At 38.6% G+C, this 12324-nt stretch overlaps 2 protein-coding genes across 10 annotated transcripts in view; both read right to left on the bottom strand.

The window, feature by feature from the left end:
- Positions 1–10198, bottom strand: part of LOC130682144 (lysine-specific demethylase 6A-like) — a 238338-nt gene extending 228140 nt beyond the window's left edge. For 6 of the 9 annotated variants that reach the window (XM_057496293.1, XM_057496296.1, XM_057496297.1 and 3 more), the window contains exons 1-2: positions 9554–10196; positions 9282–9345 (exon numbers count right to left, since the gene is read on the bottom strand). In XM_057496293.1, the coding sequence (XP_057352276.1) occupies positions 9282–9345; positions 9554–9702 (213 nt within the window). In that variant the 5' untranslated portion in view covers positions 9703–10196. Of the gene's footprint in view, positions 1–9281; positions 9346–9553 lie in introns of all 9 variants that reach the window. The other 3 variants (XR_008995425.1, XM_057496292.1, XM_057496299.1) reach the window with 2 other exon arrangements.
- Positions 10199–10965: 767 nt separating this feature from the next.
- The window catches only part of LOC130682119 (protein Shroom2-like), a 70623-nt gene continuing 69264 nt past the window's right edge, over positions 10966–12324 (bottom strand). Inside the window, exon 7 of the mRNA XM_057496249.1 lies at positions 10966–11372. Within this exon, the coding sequence (XP_057352232.1) occupies positions 11210–11372 (163 nt within the window). The 3' untranslated portion in view covers positions 10966–11209. The remainder of the gene's footprint in view (positions 11373–12324) is intronic.

Raw genomic sequence — 12324 nt, 5'->3', positions numbered from 1 at the left:
AATCAAAAAACTACCCAAGAACAAAACCCCTGGGCCAGATGGATCTACCTCGGAATTTTATCAGACATACAGAGAAGACATAATACCCATTCTCCTTAAAGTTTTCCAAAAAAATAGAAGAGGAGTGAATACTCCCAAAGTCATTTTATGAAGCCAACATCACCCTAATACCAAAACCAGGCAAAGACCCCACTGAAAAAGAAAACTACAGACCAATATCCCTGATGAAAGTAGATGCAAAAATACTCAACAAAATATTAGCAAATCGAATTCAAAAATACATCAAGAGGATCGTACACAATGACCAAGTGGGATTCATCCCAGGGATGCAAGGATGGTAGAACATTCGAAAGTCCATCAACATCATCCATCACATCAACAAAAAGGACAAAAACCACATGATCATCTCCATAGATGCTGAAAAAGCACTCGAGAAAATTCAACATCCGTTCATAATAAAAACTCTCAACAAAATGTGCATAGAGGGCAAGTACCTCAACATAATAAAGGCCATATATGATAAACCCACAGCTAATATCATACTGAAGAGCGAGAAGCTGAAAGCACTTCCTCTGAGATCGGAAACAAGACAGGGATGCCCACTCTCCCCTCTGTTATTCAACATAGTACTGGAGGTCCTAGCCACAGCAATCAGACAAAACAAAGAAATACAAGTAATCCAGATGGTAAAGAAGAAGTTAAACTGCCACTATTTGCAGATGACATGATACTGTACATAAAAAACCCTAAAGACTCCACTGCAAAACTACTAGAACTAATATTGGATTTCAGCAAAGTTGCAGGATGCAAAATTAACACACAGAAATCTTTAGCTTTCCTATACACTAACAATGAACCAGTAGAAAGAGAAATCAGGAAAACAATTCCATTCACAATAACATCAAAAAGAATGAAATACCTAGGAATAAAACTAACCAAGGAAGTGAAAGACCTATACCCCAAAAACTACAAGACACTCTTAAGAGAAATTAATGAAGTCACTAACAAATGGAAACTCATCCCATGATCCTGGCTAGGAAGAATTAATATCATCAAAATGGCCATCCTGCTGCTCAAAGCAATATACAGATTCGATGCAATCCCTATCAAACAATCCAACAGCATTCTTCAATGAACTGGAATAAGTAGTGCAAAAATTCATATGGAACCGCCAAAGACCCCACATAGCCAAAGCAATCCTGAGAAGAATAAAGTGGGGGGTATCTCACTCCCCAACTTCAAGCTCTCCTACAAAGCCACAGTAATCAAGACAATCTAGTAGTGGCACAAGAACAGAGCCACAGACCAGTGGAACAGACTAGAGAATCCAGACATTAACTCAAACATATATGGCCAATTAATATACGATAAAGGGGCCATGTACATACAATAGGGAAATGACAGACTCTTCAACAGATGGTGCTGGCAAAACTGCACAGCTACATGTAAGAGAATGAAACTGGATCACTGTCTAACCTCATACACAAAAGTAAATTCAAAATGTATCAAAGACCTGAATGTAAGTCATGAAACCATAAAACTCTTAGAAAAAACACAGGCAAAAATCTCATGGACATAAACATGAGTGACTTCTTCATGAACACATCTCCCTGGGCAAGGGAAACAAAAGAAAGATGAAATAGTGGGTCTATATCAAGCTAAAAAGCTTCTGTACAGCAAAGGACACCATCAATAGAACAAAAAGGTATCCTACTATATGGGAGAATATATTCATAAATGACAGATCCAAAAAAGGATTGACATCCAAGATATATAAAGAGCTCATACACCTCAACAAACAAAAAGCAAATAATCCAATTAAAAAATGGGCAGAGGAGCTGAACAGACAGTTCTCTAAAGACGAAATTCAGATGGCCAACAGACACATGAAAAGATGCTCCACATTGCTCATCATCAGAGAAATGAAAATTAAAACCACAATGAGATATCACCTCACACCAGTAAGGATCGCCATCATCGAAAAGACAAACAACAACAAATGTTGGCGAGGGTGTGGACAAAGGGGAACCCTCCTACACTGCTGGTGGGAATGTAAATTGGTTTAGCCATTGTGGAAAGCAGTATGGAGGTTCCTCAAAATGCTCAAAATAGAAATACCATTTGACCCAGGAATTCCACTATTAGGAATTTACCCCAAGAATGCAGCACTACAGTTTGAGAAAGACAGATGTACCCCTATGTTTACTGCTGCACTATTTACAACAGCCAAGATATGGAAGCAACCTAAATGTCCATCAGTAGATGAATGGATAAAGATGTGGTACATATACACAATGGAATATTACTCAGCCATAAGAAAAAAACAAATCCTACCATTCACAACAACAGGGATGGAGCTAGAGGGTATTATGCTCAGTGAAATAAGCAGGACGGAGAAAGACAAGTACCAAATGATTTCACTCATACGTGGAGTATAAGAACAAAGAAAACTGAAGGAACAAAACAGCAGCAGAATCACAGAACCCAAGAATGGACTAACAGTTACCAAAGGGAAAGGGACTGGGGAGGACGGGTGGGAAGGGAGTTATAAGGGCAGGAAAAAGGAAGGGGGCCTTACGATTAGCATGTATAGTGCGTGGGGGGCACGTGGAGGGCTGTGCAACACAGAGAAGACACGTAGTGATTTTACAGCATCTTACTACCCAGATGGACTTTGACTGTGAAGAGCTATGTGGGGGAGACTTGGTGAAGGGGGAAGTCTAGTAAACATCATATTCTTCAAGTAATTGTAGATTGATACCAAAATTTAAAAAAAAAAAGGATACCATCTGACTAAAATTTTCTGTACTGTAATATACCCACAACCACAGTATTTGTGGTTTATTTTGCAGTAATACATGTCTGGATTTTTTTAATAAAAAAGAGCATGAAACAACCCAGAACATATACAGTGAAAAGTTTGACAGCTGTCTTCCCTCCTCCTCACCACACAGTTATTTTATCCAAGATTAGTAAACATTCTGGAATATCCATCTAAAAATTTAATAGAACATCTTAAACTGGCCAATGAATACTCACTAAAATATCTCAAGACAAGAAATCGTAGGAAGTAAATATTACTACAAAATGACCCCAGAGAAGAACAAACCATAAAGCAGACTTTCCTTTAAACTTCTAGTAAGAGACAAAATTTGTATTTTTAAAATCATGGTTTCCTAAATTATATTAGAATATGCATTGCTATGCTCTAAACAACAATTCCCAAGAAACAATCTGTCTAGTTAAGATGGTGTTATTCAAAGATTATACTCAGCTAAACTGGTCTTTATTTAAAACTTCTGAAGTAATTCACCTTTTCCTCCTACACTGACGTTCCAGGATCCTTACATCACTGAGAGTACTACATACTCAATATAATAAAGGGTAGAATATTATGTCTCCCCAAATATGCGTGATATAGAATTACTTTGAGTAATTATTTTTCAGAAGCTGTAGACACAGCAGGCTGGAAACACAGGAGTTGCCCTTTGTAAGGGACATGTACAAAAGAAAATTCAATTTGCTAGGGTGTCTCCCTCTCCTTACCATGAAAGATAGATGACTTTAAAATCACAAGAAACTCTTCAATGGAGATGACTCCCAAGACTTAAATCTATTAACCTTACCTGCTGTGGGACAAATGGAAGTTTTCACCCAGAGTTTCCAGAATCTCCTCCCTGGCCTTAGTTTATTTACATACCAATGGCATGTACCACAGCACAGCCTCTGTAGATACTGGTCAATGGGTAAAGAGAAAACAGCCATTCTCTCCTCCCCTCTGTTCCTGGTGCCTAATTGGTCTGGTGCCAGTCAGTCACCAAAGATCCGCTCATCGAGTTCCCACTGTCAGGAAGAGGGGTGTCCCACCCCAAGGCCAGAGGAGATAGTGGGGAGCAAGCTGTGAGAAATAAAACACCTTAACCCAACCAGTCTTACTTCAGGTCATTTGCTTCATTCCCCTTGTCTTACCTTTGGAATTTGTTCTGAGAGAAGAAACCCCTTACTCCCGGAGCTACACCTTCCTCTACTATGCTTTTCGGGTAGCCTCCAATAATTGACTTCCTCACCCCCAACATCTGTCTTTTTGCCTTATTCTGTATACAGATGTTATGTAAGGTAGTGTTTGGGACATTTAGGAGAGCTACTCAATTTTCCTGTTTCCCACATATACATGAGGTATACGTGTCACTAAAATCCTGTTTTTCTCTTATTAACTCGTCTTTTGTTACAGGAAAGTGCCATCCAATAAATCTACAAGGCAGAGGAGTAATATTTTCCATCCCCTATAGTAGGCAAAGATACCTATGTTCTCTCTCATAGTGCCTACACCTTGCCCTCATCACATTTAGGTTTTTGTTTCTCTTATGTATGGTCTTAATTTATATGCCAATCTTTAGAAGATTTAACGCAAGTAGAAAAATAGACCAGTCACCAAATAATTTCCATTAACAACAGTCTACAAGATATACATGTAGGCCTTAATTTGTCAACTCAATCACATAGATTTTCAATCTTCACCAAGTAGCTCTGAATAATTCATTTCAAAAATGTCAGGATCATTTATTTAGGATCAACTGAAAAGCACTCAAAGCATTACAACTGCAATGCTTCAAAATGTAAAATCATATCATCTATGTCAGAAAAAATACCGACTTTAATTCTATAGTTGGCCAATGTACGATCACTTGAACAACATTATGGTTACTAGACTACTACTATTACCAAGTCCCCTAGATCATACCCCATTACAGCCACTGCCCATCAGCGTACTAAGATGTTATAAAATCATTACTTGTCTTCTCTGTATATACTCCCTTCGCGTGTCCCCCCACCCCCACTACATTATGTGTCCTAATTATAATGCCATGTTTACCCCCTTATCCCTCCCTTCCCTCTCATCCTCCCCAGTCCCTTTTCCTTTAGTAACCATTAGTCCATTCCTCAGTTCTGTGAGTCTGCTGCTGTTTCATTCCTTCAGTTTTTGTTTTATAGTCCACAGATGAGTGAAATCATTTGGTACTTGTCTTTCTCCACCTGGCTTATTTCGCTGAGCATAATACCCTCTAGTTCCATCCATGTTGTTGCAAATGGTAGGATTTGTTTTCTTCTTATGGCTGAATAATATTCCATTGTGTATATGTACCACATCTTCTTTATCCATTCATCTACTGATGGACATTTAGGTTGCTCCCATTTCTTGGCTATTGTAAATAGTGCTGCAATAAACATAGGGGTGCATTAAGTCTTTTTCAAACTAGGTTGCTGCATTCTTAGGGTAAATTCCTAGAAGTGGAATTCCTGGGTCAAATGGTATTTCTACTTTGAGTTTTTTGAGGAACCTCCATACTGCTTTTCAAAATGATTGAACTAATTTACATTCCCACCAGCAGCATAGGAGGGTTCCCCTTTCTCCACATCCTTACCAACATTTGTTGTTTCTCTTTTGGATGGTGGCCATCCTAACTGGTGTGAGGTGATATCTCATGTTTTAATTTGCATTTCTCAAATGAATTAGCAGTGTGGAGCATCTTTTCATGTGCCTGTTGGGGATGTGAATTTCTTCATTGGAGAAGTGTCTGTTCAGCTCCTCTGCCCATTTTTTAATTAGTTTATTTGCTTTTTGTTTGTTGAGGTGCATAAGCTCTTTAGAAAATTTGGATGTCAACCCCTTATCAGATCTGTCATTTACGAATATATTCTCCCATACTATAGGATGTCTTTTTGTTCTACTGATGGTGTCTTCTGCTGTACAGAAGGTTTTTAGTTTGATATAGTCCCACTTGTTTAGTTTTGCTTGTTTCCCTTGTCCCTAGAGATATTTTCATGAAGAAGTTGCTCATGTTTATGTCCAAGAGATTTCTGCCTATTTTTTTTGCTAAGAGTTTTATGGTTCATGACTTACATTCAGGTCTTTGATCCATTTAGAGTTTACTTTTGTGTATGGGGTTAGACAATGATCCAGTTTCATTCCCTTACATGTAGCTACTGATTTATTTTTAATTCTAACCTGCCCACTGTATACCATAGCAATCCTATAAAAATTCTTAAAGCTACAGAATTTTAAGTCTATTTTTAAAACCATTCTAATGGTATAATAGTTACATTAAAACTTTTTTTAAATAAAAGTCTAAGTGACTAGCCATGGGAAAAGCAACGTCAAAATCTAGAGAAGTTGCCGGAAAGGAACCTCTATTCAAACACAGGTTTTTAGGGTATATGTCAAACTCTCCATGTAAATAATTCACTGGTAAATTTAGACTCATAAGGTAGCAATCAAGAATATATGAGACAACAGAATACTACTCAGCTTTTAAACACAGCTATTGATACACACTACGAGGTAGGTAAAGTACAAAAATTGTGCTGAATGAAAGAAGACCAGCAGAGTACATAGTGAATGATTCCATTTATATTAAATTGTAGAAATTAATCTATAGTGACAAAAAGATTGGGACATAAGTGGAAAGAACAAATGAAAAGGTACTTCAAACAGACAAAAGGAGATTTCGGGAGATGACAGATATGTTCATTATCTTGATTGATGTGATGGTTTCATGGATATACAATTATGTCAAACCTTACCAAGTAGTATATGTTAAAATATGTGCAGTTTTATTTTATACCAATAACTCAATAAAGCTAAAAGAGGAGGGACCTATAAAGTTGCAAGCACAAACCACAGAATATTTTATTTAACTAAAGTTACTATTACTAGCCCTAATAGTAGAAATTCACAGTCTCAAGGCCACATCAAATTAACTTTTCATTTCCACCTCACTCAAAAAGATTCACAGTAATTGAACAAATATAACATTCCTCAGTATTTTATGAAGCTACAATTCTTCCAAACATAATGAAAATCTTCTATTTAAGATGTTACTGTAATTAGGAAAGAAGGCATACTCATTCTTCACAATTAATAACTAAAAATAGTTTATTGAAATCTAAAAACAATACTGCAGAGCACATTAAGTTAGTCAAAATTGTTACATAAGAGAATGCTACCCACTGAAAATTTTCTTAACTCCAGCACTAGATATTTGAAATTCTCAACGATTTCACAGATTTATCCACATTACAAACAATGTCACAATAATTTCTTAATTATTACAATGAAAATAATAAATCTGCCTGTTCTTTTTCAAATTACACAGAAGCAACTTCACCAAACCCAACTTAAATTTGCAATTACCATAAAAATAACATTTGTTAAATTTGAGTATTTTTAAATCTATTGTGCTACCTTTGAAAATACAGTTAATACTCAAAAATTTGTTTAATTACAATTGTCAAGGGGAACCCTCCTACACTGCTGGTGGGAATGTAAACTAGTTCAACCATTGTGGAAAGCAGTATGGAGGTTCCTCAAAAAACTAAAACTAGGAAATACCATTTGACCCAGGAATTCTACTCCCAGGAATTTACCCAAAGAAAGCAAGATCTCAGATTCAAAAAGACAAATGCACCCCTATGTTTATTGCAGCTCTGTTGACAATGGCCAAGTGTTTACAATAGCCAAGATACTGAAGCAACCTAAGTGTCCATCAATACATGAATGGATAAAGAAGACGTGGTACATATACACAATGCAATACTATTCAGCTGTAAGAAACAAACAAAGTCTACCATTTGCAACAATATGGATGGAGATAGAGGGTATTATGCTCATTGAAATAAGTCAGGTAGAGAAAGACAAATACCAAATCATCTCCCTCATTTGTGGAGTATAACAACAAAGCAAAACTGAAAGAAGAAAACAGCACCAGACTCACAGACTCTAAGAAGGGACTTGGGGTTATAAAAGGATAGGGGGAAAGGGGGAGGGTTGGGGGAGGGAGGGATTGAGGGGTATCATGGTTAGTGCACATGGTGTGTGTGGGATCACGGGAAAGACAGTGTAGCACCGAGAAGACAAGCACTACTCTGTAGCATCTTACTACACTCATGGACAGTGACCGCAATGGGGTATAGTGGGGCAGTCGATAAAATGGTGAATGTAGTAACCACACTTTTTTTCCTGTGAAACCTTCATAAGATTGTATGTCAATGATACCTTAATAAAAAAAATTACAATTGTCACCACTGTTGAAATCATAGCAGACCTAGATGGATTTACTGAAAAAAATTATTACAGTACTGTATTTGGTCATTATTTGGAATCGAAACAAAAGTAGCATTAGGAATAAAAGTACTTACTATTATGCACGAATTTATAACAAGATTATCTGAATAAAAATTATTTAGTATTTCCTCGATTACTCAAAAAGTAAATAAGTGATTTCAACTAGAAAGGAAATATGTAATGGAAGCAACGTTTCTTGTACACAGAACAACTCCCATGGTACCACCTGACAGAAGGTAGTATTTTAATCAGATCTTGGTCAGGAGATAGAAAATGAGTGAGGCAAAGACTGAGATTCCTCGGCCTCTGTGCAGTACATGAAACTAAGTAAATGTGCTACAGGTTGAAAAGCAAATTCTTAGGTTTATGAATGTTGCAATGAAATTGGAATGATACAATTCGACTCTTGAATAATAGTGGACCATTTTTAGCAACCATGAAACAAGACCACCAGTCCATAAGGCTTACAGTTTCTGTTAGTATCTTCTCCCTCTCCTAAAATCCCTTCATTTCTCCTCCCACTATTTCCCGCCATCTTGGTCTATAAGGCAGCCATTAACTAAACAACGGTGTCAGCAACTTTACACAGAAATTAACAGAATCCTCCCTGGTGTCAAGACACAGAAAACAAAGTTACAGAAAAAAAAAAAATGTCATTCACAGAAACAATTCTTTGGCAGCTACAATCAAACAAGTAAACAGATCACTTCAAATAACCAATGCAATCTCCATAGCTTTAAAGAATCTGCAACTTGCGGTTCTGAGATCAGGGCCATGTGAAAGCCTAAAACGTGTACTAAAATTAGACATCACGTGCACAAAAAAGATAAAACTGGTCGTTTTTAACGGGATGTGGGTTTAAATGGGGCATGTAAGTCGGAAATTTTGAAAACAGCATTCCCGATCTTGTGACACTAAATTTTAGAGAATCTCTATCCAAAATTCCCGAAAATAATTGAACTGGGCCTCCAGAGAGCCGCCGCCTCTAGTCAAGCTGTAAGACACAATCTCCCAACATAACAAACGTGATATCCGGAGCTACAAAAAGGCACAAAATAGTTTTACTATAGTGCCACAATGGACGCTGACACGCTCTAAAGGTGCCCGAGCTAGTACGATGACAGCGAAGAAGATACTATCTGCCCCACAGCAGCCTTACCTTGCCCAAGAGGGTCTTGGTCCTGGCGCCATCTTCTTGACATCTCAAGAACCCAAACAGACGGCTATGGGAAGAGATACACGTGGCTCATTAAAGCTCCGGGAAAGTCAGTCCCCCGTCCCTTCCCGAGCCCGAGTACCCGGCAGGGGCAGCCACTTGTAGTGAGTGCAGATAACCCCCATGTCGCCACTGGAGACAAGCTGCGCCTAGGCCTCCTGGAGAGCGGCGCTAGCCTGCCGGAACCAGCTTGGGTGAGTGATATTGGTTGGTACCTGTCCAATCCGCCAAGTGCCTCCGTCTCTTCGGCTGTCAAGCTGAGGGATCCATCCTTCCTTTGGTCGTTCGCTTTTCCCGCCGCCATTTTCTTTTCATCGCCGAAAGCTGTGGCGGTGGTAGCCAGGGACACTCCGCAGGATTTCATGGAAACCCAACGAATTTAAAGCTCCAAAGCTAAAACCCATAAACCCCTAGTCCAAAGCTGGAAAAGATGCCGTCTCCGCGTAAGACTGACACACCAAACTTTATCGCCGCCGTTTCCCCACCTAAGGTGACAGCGACGAAAAATCTCAACGTAATGGTAAAAGCAGCGGAAGCGAGGCTGGGGAGCTTGGCTACTGGGTCACATCGCAGGGTAGGCGGGAACAGCAGGAAAAGCAGAAGCTCTCGCGACTGGGAAGATTTCTTAGGATCAGAAATTTCACCAGCACCAGCGCAAAGTTGTTGTAATTGTGTCACAGGACGAACCACTGCCCTGCCAACCCGGCACCACCACCACCATCAAGCCTGGCGCCACCAATTGACGCGATCTGTTCGTCTCACACAACCTTTGTTGGCTTACGTCGTCATCTTTGCTTCTCCTGTACTTGCTGGTTGCACGAACCCCGCCCACGATGCCCCTCCGGACCCGCTTGGGGAAGGGGCGAGAAAATAAATACCGGGAGATAATTGGTTGTTGTGCATGTCTGTCTGGGATGGGTAATCACCAGATGGAAAAACAGGTTATGCTAGTTAAGTAAACTCCGGTAGAGCAAGGAGGACCCCGGGCTTCTCACACTGCAGCCAAGATGGCTCGGTGTTGCGGAAAGAACGCCAAGATCACGGGCCGACTTGAGTGAGGGTAAACGAAAACTGCGACCTCTATTACCTGCTCTTCAGCACGGAGCATTATATAGTTGCTGGAACCCCAGCTTCTGGCGAAAGTCGCATTATTACTAAGTAATGCGGAAACCCATCTTAACAAGTAAAGACACTGAGAACTCAGCTCAAATTAACCAGTTGCCTATGTCTCCAACTCTAATCCTGAAGTCTTTTTAATAGCAAAACCTGCGTTTATCAATTCTCGCTATTGAGGTAGGGCAGGGAACATGGGACAAGCATCATAATTAACTTTTCCTGCCTGTGATGAGATAGACTAATATAAACAGTATAATTAGAACAGGAGGGACCCCATCTTAAGGCTAAGATGCCATTTTAAAAAGCAGAGATTTGAGAAGTAAGGTTCCTAACATATTCTCTGGTAATCAGACAGCAACCCAAAAACCCAGCTTAAGGCAAGGGCAAGCAGTCTTAAATGTCCCCACTACTTGAGGGTAACCACTATTTTGAAGAAAAACAGGATAAATGAACTCTTTGTGTTGGGTTTATTTAGCAGAATTAGCTGGAGGACTGATAATAAATGAAAGACTTGGGGTCTCTCACCAGTAAAGCATGTTGAGACTACATGTCGAGCCTATGCCCATAAAACCCCCCTCTGCCCTTTGCCCTATTCTTGAAAACCTTAAAAGAGAATCCACAAACTTTCGGCGCCACCTCCTCTCGGAGGCCGCCCGCACTTTCCTTTAAGTACTTACTTTCAAATAAAGCTTTCTCACTACTCAAATTACTGCATTTTTTCTCTTTGCTATTTCATTTTATTTCCAAGTTTTCCTTCACTTTACCCCTAAAAAAGTAGGAAGAGGCTGCTGAGACGTCACATTTGGGCCTGCATGTTTCCGTCGCCTGGGTGACCTGGATGGAACTGCGATCTGCTCTTCGTAGCCTGCCTTTGGCAAGTTCTCAGAATGTAGTCTCACTCCATCCTCTGCTCTGTGGCTGTTGGTAATAAATAAAATTCTATAATTGGGGGAAAAAATTCCTCTGTCAGTAATTTTTCAAGATAAATTTCATGAAATATTTTCTGTAAAAATCTTTTACAGGATATACCTCTGCTTGTTAAGTATAGAAATACTAATTCTTAATAGATGTCTGAAAAATGGGCAGTTATGTTTTGGGTAAACAGGTTTCTCAGGCTGCGATGAACAAGATATATTTAAACTTTCATTTAAAGAAGAAGACAATTTGAAGATAGCTGACTGAATAAATGATAACAGTATATAGTGAAAAAACTGTGGAAATCCCAACCATTTTGCTCACAGACACATATTGTCATTATTCTTTTGAAAACAGGAACTATTGTATTTTCATGGATTTAGTCTATTTTCATTAGTTTCTCTGCTATGCCTTCGGTTATCTTCTTATTTCGTTTTAGTGGAATTACAGAGGTCTGAAATAGCCTCAAAAGCTGTATTAACATGAGTACCTTAAGTGTGTAATTAAAACATGACCCCCAAGTCTGAAGAATTTGTGACAACACAACACATTTGCACAAGTAGACAGACTGTAGAATATAAATCCTAACCTATAGGTCTTAATACTTACATGACAAGATTTTTATTTATATAGATGTACAAATAGAGTTAATGGTTATCCTATATGTTAGCACTAAAAATAATTTAAAACATTTTTGTTGGAAAAGAACAATTTTTTTTGAAATATGGAGGAAATAACATACTTGTTTCAGGTGTACAAATACTGATTCGACAATTATATACATTTCTAAATACCACAATAAATGTAGTTACCATTACCATCTGTCAACATACAAAGATATTACATTTTTACTCTATTTCCTATGCTGTACTTTTATCCCTGAATCTTTATTTTATAATTGAATTTTTATGACTCTTTAATCCCTTCAACTACTTTACCCATCCACCTTGCCTTC

The sequence above is a fragment of the Manis pentadactyla genome, chromosome Y (assembly GCF_030020395.1).
Source record: "Manis pentadactyla isolate mManPen7 chromosome Y, mManPen7.hap1, whole genome shotgun sequence".
NCBI lineage: Eukaryota > Metazoa > Chordata > Mammalia > Pholidota > Manidae > Manis > Manis pentadactyla.
The sequence above is the reverse complement of the archived record's forward strand: the minus strand, read 5'-3'. Positions and strand labels throughout refer to the sequence as shown.